The sequence below is a fragment of the Carettochelys insculpta genome, chromosome 13, assembly GCF_033958435.1.
Source record: "Carettochelys insculpta isolate YL-2023 chromosome 13, ASM3395843v1, whole genome shotgun sequence".
Lineage (NCBI taxonomy): Eukaryota > Metazoa > Chordata > Testudines > Carettochelyidae > Carettochelys > Carettochelys insculpta.
Genome location: NC_134149.1, coordinates 41,213,082 through 41,229,830, shown reverse-complemented (window position 1 = coordinate 41,229,830; position 16,749 = coordinate 41,213,082). Strand labels below are relative to the sequence as shown.

General features: G+C 54.4%; 1 protein-coding gene across 2 annotated transcripts; it reads right to left on the bottom strand.

The window, feature by feature from the left end:
* Positions 1-1,470: 1,470 nt before the first annotated feature.
* CSTF2 (cleavage stimulation factor subunit 2) lies at positions 1,471-16,737 on the bottom strand. 2 transcript variants are annotated; one of them, XM_075007661.1, is made up of 15 exons: positions 16,612-16,737; positions 12,300-12,378; positions 11,865-12,034; positions 10,365-10,501; positions 9,752-9,871; positions 9,401-9,616; positions 9,068-9,191; positions 8,700-8,762; positions 7,358-7,417; positions 6,486-6,627; positions 6,081-6,235; positions 5,310-5,677; positions 4,126-4,281; positions 3,604-3,729; positions 1,471-1,678 (listed from the first exon to the last, which is right to left on the bottom strand). In XM_075007661.1, the coding sequence occupies exons 1-14, from the start codon at positions 16,667-16,669 to the stop codon at positions 3,607-3,609; spliced, it is 1,971 nt and encodes a 656-aa protein (XP_074863762.1). In that variant the 5' UTR covers positions 16,670-16,737; the 3' UTR covers positions 1,471-1,678; positions 3,604-3,606. The 2 variants fall into 2 exon arrangements, with proteins under 2 accessions (XP_074863762.1, XP_074863763.1); XM_075007662.1 differs by lacking the exon at positions 7,358-7,417 and having other exon boundaries at positions 16,612-16,736.
* Between the last annotated feature and the right edge of the window lie 12 nt (positions 16,738-16,749).

The window sequence follows — 16,749 nt, the reverse complement described above, 5'->3', positions numbered from 1 at the left end:
CCCTTTGTAAATAGCTTGGGATAAAACCCAATCCCAGCAAATCATCCAGTCCAGTTTTAGATGCAAATGCACAGCATTTACCTAATGCCTGGCTGCGTCTGTCGCACCTGTGCTCGATCAACAATTCATACAAGAAAGAAAGGGTAGCAAATAAAAACTGCCACTCACTCTCCCACCACAGGAGTTCTGTCTGGTGACACTGTGAGCAGAACCCTTGAACATTCTGTCACCAGGAGCCCCAGCAGACAGGAGTGACTCACGGAAAGATAACCGGCTTGAACATCTCCAGAAAGGAAGAAAGCCAAACTACCAGGAAGGGAAGAGATTTTACATGATACCGCGGCCACAGCAGACCTGCCAGTTGAGAGCAAAGGGACATAGCAATCTGCTATGGCATTTCTCATGACCAGCTCACCAGCCAGGACTGGTAGCGACTGAAGGATGAGTTTCCCATTTCAGCCTCTAGAAGATCTTCCAGAGCAGGATTTGCAAGAGGGTTCGGACTCTTATGAGAACAGTTGCACTGCAGTTTCCTGTGGCGTACCCAGCTGCGGGCAGAATGCTCCCAGAGTCTTTACCAGCACACAGTTCACTTAAAGGCAGACTCAAGGTGGACTTCACTGGGACAAGTGCAGAGAATACATTTTCATCACAGATGCCCTGGTGAGGGATCCTCATAAACTTTGCCAAATCTCCTGTGGCTCCAATGTTCCCACTGCGCACCTTACCGCTTCAATGGTGGGTTGCCCCGAACTGTTGGATATGTTTTTTCTCTCAATGATAGGGCTTTTAATGAAAGAAGAATGACACAGATGAGGCATTTTTGATGGGGCCAGTTGGTGCCTGGCAAGGTCTCCAGCTCAACTGGGACATTCTTGGTAAAGGGACAGCTTTATCCCATGCTCCTTTCACTCCTCAGAGGCCACCTGTATGAGGCTCAGCAGAGCAGACGTAATACAGATTCAGCTTCTAGTCCCACCACAGAGGCCAGGCTGGCCTGATTGTTCCTTGTCACACTCCCCAGATAACAATTGCAGCTCCTCCACCTTCTCCAGACACCTCCAGTTACTGCATATCTCCTGCCAGAGACTGCAAGTAATGACAGCAGCATCTCACCTGCTTAGCCAATAACTACAGCTGCCAGCAGGAGCTCTGTCTTTCTCCCTCCCCGCCCTTTGAAGAGGCACGTGGAGCACAGACCAGCCTGGAAGAACAAGGTCTGCAAGGTCAAAGTGACCAGTGAGCAGTCTTGGAGCCAGGCTGTGTTGCAGCAGATGAAGGAATTCATGGGTTATACTGGTGGGAGGGCGCCATTCCTGGCCAGATGAAGAGCTCACATGAGCAACCCAGAGGCCTTTGCCATCACTACTGCATCGGAGTCAGACCCAAAGGGTTCCTCTTAAATCTTGCCAAACCTCCTATGGCCCCAATACCCGTTGGAGGTAGTCTCAGTTACAGTCATGGCCGGTACTCAAATTCTCCTCCAAATTTATTTCGAATACTGTAAAACACATACAAACCACAGAAAATGAATCGTACGGAGTTGACACTGGGTGGGAAGAAGAGGGAACCCCTCCTCTGATGACTGCACCAGGTCAGATGGCGATGCAGCTGCTTTCTTGGGGACCTCCTCCATCCACAGGTCTGGAGGCCTGGGTCACCAAGCGTCTTCTAAGCCCTGCACAGATAAAGAGGGATGCTTGAGAGGAGTGAAACTCTGCTCTTGCTCAGTTCCTGTTGGCCTCCCCTGCCCTTGTCACTCAAAGCAACCTAATCATCCCCTTGGTGGGGCAGCCCCAGCGTACAGGAGGCTATGCAGGGAACTCAGCCTTTAACTAGCTCGGAGCAGCATGGTGCACAAGGCACAGGGTCCACACCACACTGTTCTGGATTTCCAGACTGGAGTGTCCTTACAGACCAGGAACTCCCCCGCAGCACAATGGCAGCTCTTCCCAGAGCAATGCTCCTGCCTATACAGCCCCGGGCAAGGAGCTGCTCCGTGAAAGTGATTTCGCAGAGGCTGCAGATGCAGGGTTTTGCTATGCGCCGCCGGCCAGTTCTGCTCTCTCTGGTGCTGCACTGTGTGCGTCTACCCTGCTGCCCTGTCTGGCCCCTCAGTCTCTCATACAACAAAGGAACGTGCCATGCAGCCTTCCACCCACCTGCTGCAGCGGTGCTGGAGCCTCCCCTCCTGCCTGAGCAGGGAGAGCAGCTCATAAGCTTCCCTGAGGGGATTGAATGGGGCCTGTCCCCTGGCAAGCTGTAATCGTCAAACTGAGGTTGGCCCTCCAGGGAGGGTGAGAGAGCAAGGGGCTACCTGAGAGTCAGCACATCCAGTGTGTTGGCAGCAACTTCCAGCTTCCCTGGCTACCAGCCTTCCCTGGCAGACAGTGCACTGGGGTGTACCTAGCACCCTGCTTCACAGAGAGAAAACTGAGGCAGGGACCGTCACGGGCCGCTAGCCACACAGCAGGTCAGGCCAGAGGCAGAGCGAGATCATGCCCCATCTCTCGCTTACTGGAGTATGTGTGGCTATTGAGGAAGCTGTAAGATCAGGGCTGGGTTAGCTGTTGTGCCATAAGGCCAAACGAATGGGAGCAGACCAGCCCTAGTCCAGTCCCTCTCAGACACATATCACCGGAGATGCACCAGACACAGGTGTGACCTTTCCTACAACACATCCACCAGGCTGCTCTAGAAGATACTCAACCTTTCGAGATCACCAGACCTCCAGCTGGACTCCGATTTGCCTCACGTATCCAGGTGTCTCCGCATTTAAAAATGACTGGCTTACAATATCCGACACAGAAATACACAAATGTCACAGCACCCGAGTGCTGGAAAACGGCTTCCTCGCGCCTTCTTACCATGTCATTGCAGAAGAAATCAGTTGGAATATAAATACTGCACTTAGTGACGGTGAAGATTACAGAGAGCAGTATGAACAAGTCAGCGTCTGTGTGAAATTTTAGCCTGTACAGATCGAACCTCTCTCATCCGGCACCTTTGGGACATGACCGGTGCCAGATGAGAGAATCTGCCAGCCTGCGGGAGGTCAGTATTGTCTAGCAGCATTACCAACACTTCCACTGCTGACTGGGCTCCGAGAAAACATTTAGGGGTAAATGAGAGCTAAAGAACAGCACAGAATGCAGAGAGCCAGGACTGGTGGCTACAAACAAACTTTATGGGACTGCGGGAAACTTGGCCACACCCAGGCTAAGTGGTTGACCAGGTAACTAAAATCATGCTGGATCAGGGATGTTGCCAGAGGAGAGAGTTCCGGATTAGAGAGGTTCACTCTGTACTGACTTTACTAGCACTTTTCACGTACTCTGTTGTAACACGAGGCAATAATCTAGATAAGATGATGTACCTATGGAAGACTTCTGGGTACCCTGGTTGAGAACCCCCAGCCAGCCAGACCCAACCAGGGCATGCAGTAGGGCACCCAATTCCATGGGAGAGTCAGGGTCTTTTCCATTTCAAACTACCCTCCCTGTTTCCCCGACACCCGTCATTCACAAGAGCTGTTCCACCACCTGGCTGCCTACAGCCTGGCCCCTCCCTGGCCACAGCAATGGGGCACCCACCCCTTCTCACCTATCACGGAGCCCCAGTGGATTTCTGGATCTGCTCCTTCAGGATGAGGATGCTTTGCCTTTGCTCTGGGGGCAGCATGGCGATCTGGTCCGCAGTCAGCTGGAGAACCTGCATGATCAGGGCAGCCTGCAGAGAGAGGGGAGGATCAGGAACACCTCACGTAAGAACAATTGCCCAGGCGGGAGAGGGCTGGGAAGGGTGAGAGAACAGCCAATGAAGAGGAAGCTACCCAGGGACCAGGCCGCTGGAGGGAGGGCAGCAACAGACAGGAGAAGGCAAAGAGCAGGAGCACTATAAACTCTGATGAAAGGACCTGGCTCATTGGCCCCAGGAAACCCTTCACACCGTCCATCTTGCTGCTTATAACATGCTCTTGGAAAGCTGCAGAAGCTGCGTCTGCCCAGGCCGAGTTGGCCCCATCACAGAAACTACAAGACACTGGAGTCTCTCGCTGTGCCAGAGAGGAGGAGTGCTGGGTTCATTCCCAGGGCACTAGGCATCCAGCCCCCTTTATTTACTCACCTTCTCGTGATCTTGGGGGGTGACCTGGTTCTGTCCAGGGCTAAAGCCTCCTGGTTGGCCAGCTCCTTGTACCACTGGCCCCTGCATGCCTCCTCCTTGTATGCCAGGCCCTGGCATGCCACCTCCTTGTATGCCTGCCCCTGGCATGTTGGGAACCTGTGGGCACAAAGAGATAGAGGTGACTGGGCCCTTCTGCTCTTGTAGAGTTGTCCACAGTCTGGATTCTGCCATGGAAAGGACAATGTGCCCTTGAACATCAGGCGGGTAACAAGTCCCTGGCACCATGCAAGGCCTATACCCACATGGGGGCCGGGAGTGGGGTGTGACAAGGGAAGAGGTCCTCCAAGTTCTAGAGACCTTAGTCCACGTAACACCAGCAATAGCAGGAGAAGGCCAGCCTTATGGGTAAGACACTGGATTCGACTAAGGGCAGTTGGATTCTGTGCCCACCTCTGTCACCCACACACTTGTGATCTTAGACAAGAGACTTATGGCCAGACTTGTTAAGGGCTTCAGCCGCCTAACTCTCCCTGGAGTCAATAGGAGCTAGGTGCCTGACCACCTTGAAAAATCTGGTCCTGGGTCTCCTTGTGCCTCAGTTCTTTCTGGGGAACGGGACTGCACTCTCCTGCCTCACAAATCTGGTAACAACTGCAAGGCACTCGCTTGGGGAGTGGAAGCGAGCTGGCCTGCTCCCAGCAGAACTGTCCTGCCTCAGGATTTGGCTCCCTCAAGCTAGCAGAGCTGGACGCAGGGCAGGGCAGATGAGAAAGGAAATCATGATCCACTCCCGTGGTTAGGCCCAGCAGAGGGGAGGGTAGGTCACAGGAAGAGGCTAGGGGGTCCCTACACTTTTCCAAACCTTCTTTACATGTATTCTGAGTCCCACCTGAGACAAGACAAGAGAACAATGTGGGCTGGCACATGTCAGAACCAGACAAAAGCCAGCAGCTCCAGGTCCTGCAACCCACCCTGGTAATACCTGGTGCCAACTGCCAGGGATGTGCTGACCTTGGGTCCTTTGGGACAGGGAGTGCGATCAATTCCCTGAGGTTTGCTGGTCGGCCTGCTCAGGCAGTTTGCTTGACCAGCGGGATGTGGGCTGTTAAAGCACTGACATCCCTTTGAGCCCTGCCACTTAGTTCTTGTCAGCTGAAGAACAGAGCAGAAGATGCCGCATGTACCTGTCTGGGTCCCTGAGGGCCACTTGCTCCCATGTTAATCGGCCCAGGCCCTTGAATTCCACCAGGCATTGGGCCCCTTGGGTTGGGGCCAGGACCTCTGGGCTCCATGCCTCGTGGCTCCATGCCTCTGGGTTCCATCCCTCTTGGCTCCATGCCTCTCGGCTCCATGCCTCTGGGTTCCATGCCTCTCGGCTCCATGCCTCTCGGCTCCATCACTCTCGGCTCCATGCCCCGGGGCTCCATCACTCTCGGCTCCATGCCCCGGGGCTCCATCACTCGCGGCTCCATGCCCCGGGGCTCCATCACTCGCGGCTCCATGCCCCGGGGCTCCATCACTCGCGGCTCCATGCCTCTGGGATCTCTCCCACCTGCAGAGAAAGAACATGCCATACAGCAAAGCCCAGCAGGGAGGTGTGCGTGGGAGAAGGTGGTGGGCACACACTTGCTTTTGAAAGTTAAGCCTTCTCTGATCTCGTGACTGGCAGAAAGGCAGGTGGGGCCGCGACTGGGTGCGCACGGCACCAACCGACAAATCTCAACATCTCCTCCCCTCTGCTTGTTCCTCCCTCCAGCCCCGGGTAACTCTCCCGCGCCTCCAGGGACGCTGCCTGGTCCTGCCAAGAGGGGAGGGGACTGGACGCGATGACCTCCCAAGGTCCCTCCCAGCTCTACGAGATACGTATGTTATGTTTCACTGCCCCACTCTCCCATCACAAGGTAACCGGCTCCTCTCGTGGTCATTTCACATTTCACTGACAGCAGCTCTCTCACCTCGCGCGTCCATCAAAGGCCCTCTTGGCTCTCCCATCAGTGGCCGGGGTTCTCCCATCGGCCCTCCCCTCATTTCATGTGGAGGTGGGCCCCGATTGTCATGGCCGGGCATATGGTGCATGGGTGGCCCCTGGTGGGGTGGCCCAAGGTAGCCTCTGCAGAGAAAGGGGAGAGGGAGTCAGACACCCGCTGGCACCAAGCAGGCCCAGTGCTAGGCAAAGCACAAAGCTGGCTGTGCAAATGCCACACTCCCTGCACAGCTGGGCCAACCAACACAGCACAGAACACTCTCAGCAGCCAGCAGGGGAGCCACCAGTGCCACTTCGCCATCGCTCCGGCCACAAGCAGAGGGGTCAGAAACACCAAGGCTCAGACTGGCCCCAGGTCACCCTCTGGCTCACTCACCTGGGCTCCACTTCTCCAGTGACTGAGAGCAGGGTCCCTCCACGCGGGTCATTTGGGGCGTCCCCCAGAAGGCCGCGGGGTGGCGGGCCGCTAGCTGGCAATGGTCCACGCTGCATGGGGGCCCGTGGGTCCGGCATGGGCACTGCCAAGAAGGCAAGTGAGGGAAATTAGTGATGTCAAGCACTGGCGAGATCACACCAAGGTCCTCCCATGAGACAGCACCAGGTGGGATGCAACCACGCCCCACCCCCGGTGCTCCCTGCAGCTCGGACGCACGCTGGCTTGGCACAGAGTCCAACCCCCCACCCAGGAAGTAGCTGGAAGTGATACACAGCAAACAGGGAGGGACCTTCCCACAGACAACACTGCAGCTCCCAGAAGCGGGGGGCCTCCGTGCTGAGTTCAGCCCTTCCTGTCCCCCACAGCGACTGCCATGGCTTGACAACAAAGTCCAGAACCGAGACTGCGTTAACTACCGACAGGTCTGGTCACACCCAGCGTGAGCTACAAGGTCAGCTGCAAGCCTAGACAGCCCAGGTCCGCGAGGACAAACCCAGACACCCCATCCATGTCTGGGAAGTCCACAAGCCAAGCACGAGCCGCACGACCTCCTGGCTCCTGCTTCCTCTTGGGCTGGGTGAATCTTCCCAGAGAGAAGCCTGTTCTCTGCAGAACCTTGCACTAGTCTCCTCCTGAACCAGGAGGCAGCTCTGCCGCGGACGAGGGCTCCCTTCCACATAGGGCAGGCTAGACAGCGCTATCCCAGTCCCATGACCCCAAGTGAAGAGACCCCTTGTGCTGAAGTCCAGGCTTTTTCCATGCATTCCACACTGAGCCCCATGTCAAAGGGGGCTGGCAGCTGCCATGGATACCTTGAACTCGCTCGATAGACGCAGGCCTGGCAGGTCCCACGGGCGAGAGCTGCAGGTTTCCTGGGCGAGCAGCAGGAAAAGAGGGAAAAGAGCAGACACATGAATGGCACAGGGACGTATGCACACACAGATGCCTGGACAGGCCTGCCGGCACCACAGGCCCACCAGTGCTGCAGTGTGCTTTCCTGAAGGAGTGAGCTCCCTCCTCGTGAAACAGGCTCCGGCTGAATCGGACTGCGTCTCTTAAAGTGGCACTGCCAATCCTGCAGGCCTCGCTTCCCAGTAATGCCGCTCAGTGACAGTCCAGTGAGGAGCATGGCCTGGCCTGCACTCACCTGGGCATTATTCTTCTCGGTCACTGTTGGAATAGGGATCTACACCATCAGACTCTGCTGCATTTGCACGTTCATTTAAGAGATGATGAACGTGTAGCCTGAATAGCTGCAGAATTCCTTCTGCAAGCGGGAGGCAGCAGGAGGGGTCAGGCTGTGCCTGCTGGCTTTGTTTACCTCAGAGCGCAGCCAGACTGCTCCACTGGCTGCTGCTCAGGGCTTCCCCAAACAGCCGCAGACATGAACCGTCTCCGTTTTATCGCTGCTACTCAGGACCCTGCCGACAGCAGGAAGCTGCAACGAATCATACTGATTTCACTCGGCAAAGCTCTGGGCATCAGCATTCAGGCACCGAGGCTGTTCGTGGGGGAGCAGGCCCCAAAGGTGAAATCACAACAAGAAATTTGCCATGTTCTGCTCCAAGACTAGCGGAGGAGTCACTCTCCCCACCTGCCACAACAGGAAAGAACAGGAATCTCTTTGCTGTGATAAACTGGGCCCACTGGACAACGAGACACTGCACTGTCTAATTGTATTAAAGCTCATCTCAAGATACTGGTGCGCAGCCTTCCACACCTGGCACAAAGACTAAGCAACACCTCTCCACAGAAACACTTGCTGCTTTGATCACCAAGCCGGCACATCACTATTCTTCACAACTGAAAAGCAACCGCTCCCTCTCCTGGGCAAATGACAGACGGCACCGAAGGCTCAACAATAGCAAACAGCAGGCAACAGCTGGCTCCCAACCACCTACCAGACAGTTACTGGCACAGCATGGCTCTGCCTGCTCACCACACACACACACACACACACACAGATGGAGGGACAGGTGCGCATGGACTCACAGACAGAAGGGAAAAGCTTTTCACATTCAATGAGCTCGGGGTGTCAGTTGTGCGTGTGTCGGGGTAATCCCTGTTCCATCAATGGCACAAGGTCCCGAACCGCTCAATGACCCAGCCTGGAGGCAGGGAGCCCTAGGACATGCTGCATCGAACATGGTTTACCTTGTCCACGTTCCATGGGAACTGGTCCACCCCCTGGCATCCCAACCTGAGGCTGCATTCCTCCTAGGAGGGAAGAGCAGAGAAGTAGTTATCTGTCCTCACAGATAGCTATTGGGATGCCCCACCCTGCCCGACCCAATGACTTCCACCTGGCCTGACAAACTGCAGAGACAGTGGCCCCTCTTCTAGTTGGCAGGCCCAAGAGTTACTCCCTTGGCTTCAAATCTTTCACCTGTGTAGCTGCCTCTCTCAAAAGGAGGCCAGGCCCCGGCACCCTGGGACAAGTTGTCTCTGAAGAAGCTGTGGGCAACTTTTACAGTTGGGATTCAGACATGCAGAACGTAAAGGAACACGCTCAAGGAGCTCACCTCCAGGAGCCATGGGGCCAGGCCCTGGGCCACCTACTGAGGTTGGCATCTGTCCTGGGGCTGGCACGCCACCCTGCATAGGAGGCTGCATCAGAGGAGGAGCTCCATTTACGTGCATGCCACCCTGTAGGGGGAAAGAAATCACACTGAGTACCCCGCCTCACCAACAGACACGTGCATGGTCCTCCACATGAGGTTGCAGGCAGAGAACCAGGCTTCACCCACGCCCACCCACCAGAGTTTCACACCACGTGTCTGTGCCCATCTTCCACACCGGGACTGCACATCTTAATCCCCATTTCAACAACGTGGGCTAAACAGACAGATTCTTACTATGGGTTGTGGCTGGGACGACGGGGGGTTCTGCTGGTTCATCTGTGGATTAGGTCCTGGACCAGTGCCAGGGCCAGGGCCAGGGCCAGGCCCAGGGAGAGGGCCAGGGCCAGGGCCAGGGCCAGGGCCAGGTCCAGGCCCAGGCCCAGGCCCAGGCACGGGCTGAGCATTGCCTGGAATCAGAGGTGGAACGCTGGTCTGACGATGCAGAATTTTCTACGGGCAGAAGATGAAGAAGAAAGAAGTGAGTGAGCCAACTGGACACGGCTGTTCCTGTCATCCACCTGCAGCCCTGCCGCTCCAGACAAGTGCCCTCATTGATCCCAGACTGAGCAGTGGGCTGGTACATACCAGAGCAATCTCCGGATCGACGATCCTCATCACCACTTGGGCCTGGAGCAAGGCATACGCCAGCTGTGGGTTCTGCAGCAACATGTTCCGCGCCTCCTGAGGGCTGTTCTGCACACACAGCTGAAGAGCAACACACAGATCAAAGCTATCATTAGGCCTCACTATTGCTTCTCAGGACTAGGCCCGTCAGTGCTAACTGCTGCGCCAATTCCTCGGGGGCAGCGACGTTCCTGGAAATGCAGGAGTGGCAACATCCCAAAGGGCAGGAGAGTTTTGCTTCATGTGCCTGGCACATTACGTAGCACTGGCAGGGTTAATACGACAGCCAGTAGCGTACCTGGCTTCGTGCTGTGGACTGAAACACGACGACAGTTAATGGAATCACACAGCTCAGGCTGCTCATAAAAATGTGCCTGACCTCAACCCACTGTCCACGACCACCTCCTCTTCTTCACGGCATTAGCCAAACTAACAGGCTAGAAGGATAGTAGACAGCCCGATACTAGACAGCCCACCTACACGTCCAAGAGCAGCTGTGGTTTCCCCAGAGTCCTTGCTTGTCTTTGCCCTGTAAGACCATCGCTGTGAGTTTGCAGCACGGTTCCCCACTTACCTTCATCTGCTTCATCAGCTCAAACATCTGCTCAGGTGGCAGGCTGGCAACCGCCCTGCTGATGGACTCAGGGGCATCTTCGGGGTTTATCGGGTCTCCATAGGGCGACTCAATGATGGGGGCACCTGTGCCCAAGCCTGGCAGGGAGAGAGGGGGGAAGACAAAGAGAAAAGGTTAAATACACAAGCATCTGATCTCAGCCTTATTTCACATCATGCGTGCCACCAGCACAACAACAGGTGCTTTTCGCTGAACCGTTCAGGTGAAAGGCCAGTGTTCCACAGGAGGGACCCACAGCTGCATCTTCCCAAGCAGGGGGGAGGGAAACGTACTTCTGAAACTGATTCAGGAGTACCATTCTGCAGCCAGAAGCTACGTCGGATCACAGACCTGGAAGGCACCTTGAGATGTCATCAACTCTAGTCACCTGCACTCATGACAGGACCGAGAACAATCTAGTGCATCCCTGACAGGTGTCTGTACAACCTGCTCTTAAAAATCTCCAGCAAGGGAGATTCCACAGCTTCCCCAGGCACTTTATTTCAGTGTTTAACCACCCTGGCAGGTTGGAAGTTTTTCCTAATGTCCAGCCTTGCTGCAATTTAAGCCCTCTGCTCCACTCCTCCCTGTAACCCTTTTAGGTACTTGAAAGCTGTTATCACATCCCTTCTCAATCTTCTCTTTTTCAGACTAAACAATCTCAATTCTTCCAATCTTCCCTCATTGGTCACGTTCTTTAGACCTTTACTCATTTGTGTTGCTCTTCTCTGGATCTTCTTCAATTTGTCCACATCTTTTGTGAAATGTGATACCCACAACTAGACACAATACTCTGGGGGAGGCCTAATTAGCGCAGCACCGAATGGAAAAAAGTTACTTCTCGTGTGCTGTTCACCACACTCCTGTTAATACAACCCAGAATGATCTTTGCTCTTCTTGCAACAGTATCACACCGTTGACTCCTATGTAGCTTGTAGTCTACTATGACCCCTAGATTCCTTTCTGCAGTAGTCCTCCCAAGGCAGTCACTCCACATTCTATATAGATGCAACCGATTGTTCTTTCATGGATCCTTGACTACAAGTCAAGGCTCTGAACGTGCCCAGAATTCTTACCAAGTCTATTAGAAATTGAGGGCTGCACCACAGTTCCCTAGAAAGATGGTTTCACACAGATCTGCTGTACAGACTCTTACATGAGCCCTGACACTGGATGTCACAATAACATGATCATTCTTCATCCACCTTTTTGTCTAATGTGGCACCTCACCGGTTACAAAAGGTAAATAAGGGTAGTGATTGGTGTGGTCACAAAAATTACAAGTCCCTGAAAACTTCTTGCAAACTTGCTTGGAGCTTTTCATTGTCAACCTCGTTATAATAAGGGCAGGGAACTAGAATTTATACCTTGTTTAGTATTTAAAAAAAAATGGTTTGAGAAGCTGGTTTAGGTCAAACATTATGGTAGCATGATCCCCTTCAATCCAAAATTCAGACTCACTCTTCAGCTCCTCCTTGTTCTTCTCGCTGGCTGCATTGTCCACACGCAATGCCCTTCCACTGAACTCACGCCCGTTCAGGTTCCGCATGGCGCTGAGCGCCGTCTCCTGGTCTTGATACTCACAAAAGCCATAGCCCTTGGGTTTGCCTGTCTCCCTGTCATACACCAACCTGGATGGCAGAGCCGAAAGAATCAGAGCTATTAGGCGCAGTAAGCACAAGGGGAGAGTATTACATGATGCCAAAGCATCTTCCAGATTGGTATCACCATCCCCACAACCTCCAGTCAGAGCCCAAGTGGATGAAGGACAAAGCTTGTGTTTGCCAAGTATGCCTGAGACCCGTCTGCTTGTGCCTGCGAGTGCTGCTAAGTGCAGAATCAGCTACCAGATCATGCCTGTTTCTGGGAGATGCCAAAAAGAGAAACAGTTCTCACCTGAAACTGACAACAGGTCCGACCTCTGAGAAAATGTCCTTTAGCTGCTCCTCTGTGGCTTCGTATGGGATATTCCCCACTATGGGAGAGAGGTGCAATGTTTCAGTACAGACCTCGAATACCAGGAATAACAGACGGGAACACTTCTCCACACGGAGATGGGAAAGAACAGAAAGGAACCTAGGGATTGCAAAGCCCAGGGATGGGTGCGGGTGAACACACACACAGCCAGGTTTCTGCGCATGGAGCATTGCTTCAGCTGCTCATGTTGCAGCAATGTCCTGTTGCCGGTACAGAATCCACTCAGACACATTTCAGGACTCTGGTCATGTGCTCAACCCACATATAGTTCAGAAGGAAATGGCAGGAAAGTGGGTAGTTATACTAGATGATATCACAGTAAGTGGATCTGAGTACGTCAGCTATGTTATTCACAGAGCTGAAGATGCAAAACTTAGACTGATGGTCCGCAGGAGGGCAGAGTAAGCCTGGGACTAAGAGCAGTCCAAGGACCATGAGAGTTTAAAGTGCGAGCAATCCAATGGGAGATAGCTGAAGTCCAAATAAAATGAGCAGCCTGAAAAGATTAGAAATCATCATGTGAAGATTTGACCTTCTTTGTCAGATGAGTAGGTCACACATCTGATCAGTGAATCACAGACTAGTGGAGCAATACCGGTTAAGTTCCTTCCTTCCCCCCACTTTTACTGCCATGCATATGACGAAGCAGGTCTTTGCCCACGAAAGCTTATGCTCCAAAAAAATCTGTTGGTCTATAAGGTGCCACTGGACTTCTCATTGCTTTTACGGATACAGACTAACATGGTTACCCCCGATACTTACTACTATGCTTTTATTGATTAATGGAGGACACAGATATGTACATTACAGGAACTACAGCGAGCCTGGGACCCCTTTATAGGCAGGTTGGCAGGTCTCATTTCATGTTTTCTCTGCTATTCTTTTCCTATCCGTTTTAGTGAAAATACTGGTTGAATATTTAGTTTACGCAGGTTTGGTGGTTCCTTAATTCCATTTCTGCTTGCCTGAGGAGTACCAAGGGCCCATGCTGAGGAAGGTGAAGGGGACAGTGCTATGATTTTCACACAGCATGCCCAGGTGTCTCGCTACCCAGGGCCCAATCCTAAGGCTACTGCTTTCTATGGAGTTTGGCCCTTAATCATTGCAGAATAGTCAAAAAGTGAGTGTACACTTTTTAACTCCACCCATCACATTGACAACCAAAGAATGTGACCCCCGAAAAGGCTCTGAGAAGGGTGACATGGCAGGAGACAGCCTGCGTCTCCTGTGAGTAGCAGATTAGATTTCACATAGATGAGTACATCACTGGGTTTATCTACTCCACTGTCACTGGCCGGCACCTGATACTCCTGAGGAAGGCAACTCCTCAACTCCCCCTGTACACTGGCCTTATTGCACACTTCTGCACTGCATTGGGGGGAAGGGAGGGGGAAGTACTATGGGCGGATATCCTGCAATGTGAAATGTGTGATGTGACTATTTCATCGCAACCTGTATAACAACCAACACGTCCCACAATTATCCATGTCCCAAATTATCCCTTTTAAAACCCAGTTGCAATGTGATTCCCTGACACCCCAGAGCCGGAAATCCCAGAGACTGTGCAGCAGGAAGACATTTTCTTAACTTTGCTCCAAGAGTACCTGCTCTGACTCTGAGAGACCCATTCCTTTGTAATAAGAAGGCCAAAGGAGTTATTGCAATTTTCACTAACCTTTTCCACTCATTACTAATTCATACTTGCCCAAATAAATAATCATAGCTTTTTAGAATTTTCAATATGCAAAACCCACTTACAAAACAGAAACTAATCAACCTCCTTTCCTCTCTTTGGCCCATACATGCTGGATACACTACACCAAACAAAACCACACAACTTCCTACAGACTTTCAGTACCAACTTACAGCAGACATTTTTTGCAAGGACTGAAATTTACTCAAGATTGTTCTGGAAACAATGAAATATGCCTCCCTACTTCACACACGGGCTAGTTTCCTGGCTCCCTAGGATCTCTGGCTGCCTGGTGTGCCCACCTAGCAGGCTGTGAGGTTGCCTGGTTCCAAGAGGTTCTCAGACTCTCTGCCAGGCAGCTAGCTTGGGAACCCATTAAGAAGGTCAGCATTTGTCATTGGAAATGTTTTACTTGCCCTGCACAATAAATAATACAGTGAGAACGATAGCAGAAAAAAAGCTTTCAAACCAAAACCAAAAAATATGTATATAATTACATATAGCAAGCACAATAGACACTTGAACTTCTTCATATACTTGCAATGCTTTAGTGATCCCCACGCTCAGGTTGAATAAGGCATCTCCAGCTTTTAAAGTCAGTTTTCAGTAGGAACAGATGAGATTTAGTGCCTGCGCTGCTAAACATTAATTTTCCTTTTACTACCTGCCTTAAATTTTCATTCAATGCTCAAGGCAACCATATCTTCTATGCTGCTCCCTCGTCCCAATTCCAACAGCCCCCAGGGAACTCTTTGGGGCAGGAGATCACATTGATCCAGGTATTCTCTCTTTCCAGCCTGTAGCTGGTGAGTCACTGATAGCACAAGCCTAGGTTTGAGAAGAGTTTTATTGAGGACCCATTCCGCTCAAAAACATGCATTATTTGTGGGGGTCTCCTTCCGACACCAGCATTGTGACATCATAATGATCACCACGACAACTTGCTGTAACATCACATAGAGAGTGTGGTCTCTGGGGTAGCGTTCCCGTTGGCGGGGAAGAGAGAAGAAAAGGATCTCTCCACCCAGTGGAGCAGGAACGCTACTCTGTAGGCCTTTTTGGAAGGAAAACCCTGGGTGCCTCTGCTCCTGAGCAGCAGGTCTGACCAGGGCTGGGAGAGCAACGGGGAATGGGCAGGGGAGAACCTGGCAAGTCTGGGTGCTGGGGGGAGAGCCAGGATGGGAATCAGGTTTTGGGCACGGAGGCAGAGTAGGCAGGAGAACGCAGGAGCTGGGCGCTAGAGAAGGGGAGCCGGTATAGGATGTGGGGACATGAGACACATAGCAGGTGGGGGGACAAGAGTGTGAAGAGAGAGTCCGTGTGGGGCGGGAGTCCCAGGAGCGGTGTGTGAGGGGGCAGTCCGTGTGGGGCAGGAGTCCCAGGAGCGGTGTGTGGGGCAGTCCGTGTGGGGTGGAGGGAACCAGGAGCGGTGGGGCGGGGCAGGAGTCCCAGGAGCGGTGGGGGGGGGGGCAGCCTGTGTGGGGCGGGAGTCCCAGGAGCGGTGGCGGGGGGGCAGTCCGTGTGGGGTGGAGGGAACCAGGAGCGGTGGCGGGGGGGCAGTCCATGTGGGGCAGAGGGAACCAGGAGTGGTGGGGGCGGAAAGTCCGTGTGGGGCAGAGGGAACCAGGAGTGCTGGGGGGCAGTCCGCGTGGGGTGGGGGGAACCAGGAGCATGGGGGGAGCAGTCGGTGTGCGGCGGGGGGAACCAGGAGCGTGGGGGCAGCAGTCCGTGTGGGGCAGAGGGAACCAGGAGCGATGGGGGGGGCCAGTCCGTGTGGGGCAGAGGGAACCAGGAGCGATGGGGGGGGCCAGTCCGTGTGGGGCGGAGGGAACCAGGAGCGATGGGGGGGGCAGTCCGTGTGGGGCGGAGGGAACCAGGAGCGATGGGGGGGGGGCAGTCCGTGTGGGGCGGAGGGAACCAGGAGCGATGGGGGGGGCAGTCCGTGTGGGGCGGAGGGAACCAGGAGCGATGGGGGGGGGGCAGTCCGTGTGGGGCGGAGGGAACCAGGAGCGATGGGGGGGGGGCAGTCCGTGTGGGGCGGAGGGAACCAGGAGCGATGGGGGGGGGGCAGTCCGTGTGGGGCGGAGGGAACCAGGAGCGATGGGGGGGGGGCAGTCCGTGTGGGGCGGAGGGAACCAGGAGCGATGGGGGGGGGGCAGTCCGTGTGGGGCGGAGGGAACCAGGAGCGATGGGGGGGCCAGTCCGTGTGGGGCGGAGGGAACCAGGAGCGATGGGGGGGGGCCAGTCCGTGTGGGGCGGAGCGAACCAGGAGCGATGGGGGGGGGCAGTCCGTGTGGGGCGGAGAAACCAAGAGCATGGGGGAAGCAGTCGGTGTGGGGCGGGGAAACCAGGAGCGTGGGGGAAGCAGTCCGTGTGGGGCGGGGGAAACCAGGAGCGGGGGGGGTCCCACGAGCGGGGGGGGGGGGTCCCAGGAGCAGGGGGGGGCAGTCGGTGTGAGGCGGGAGTCCCACGAGCGGGGGGGGGGTCCCGGCGCTGCCCCGCTCCCAGCGACGTAGTTCATCCTCGGCTCCTCCTCACCGAACACGGAGCGCAGCGACCGATCCACCGCGGGGTCCCGCACCGCCAGCCCCGCCATTCTTCACGCGCCGCCAGTGCAGCGCTTCCGGTCCTCCAACCTCCCACTTCCGTTACCCTCGTGCTCCGGCGGGAAACAAC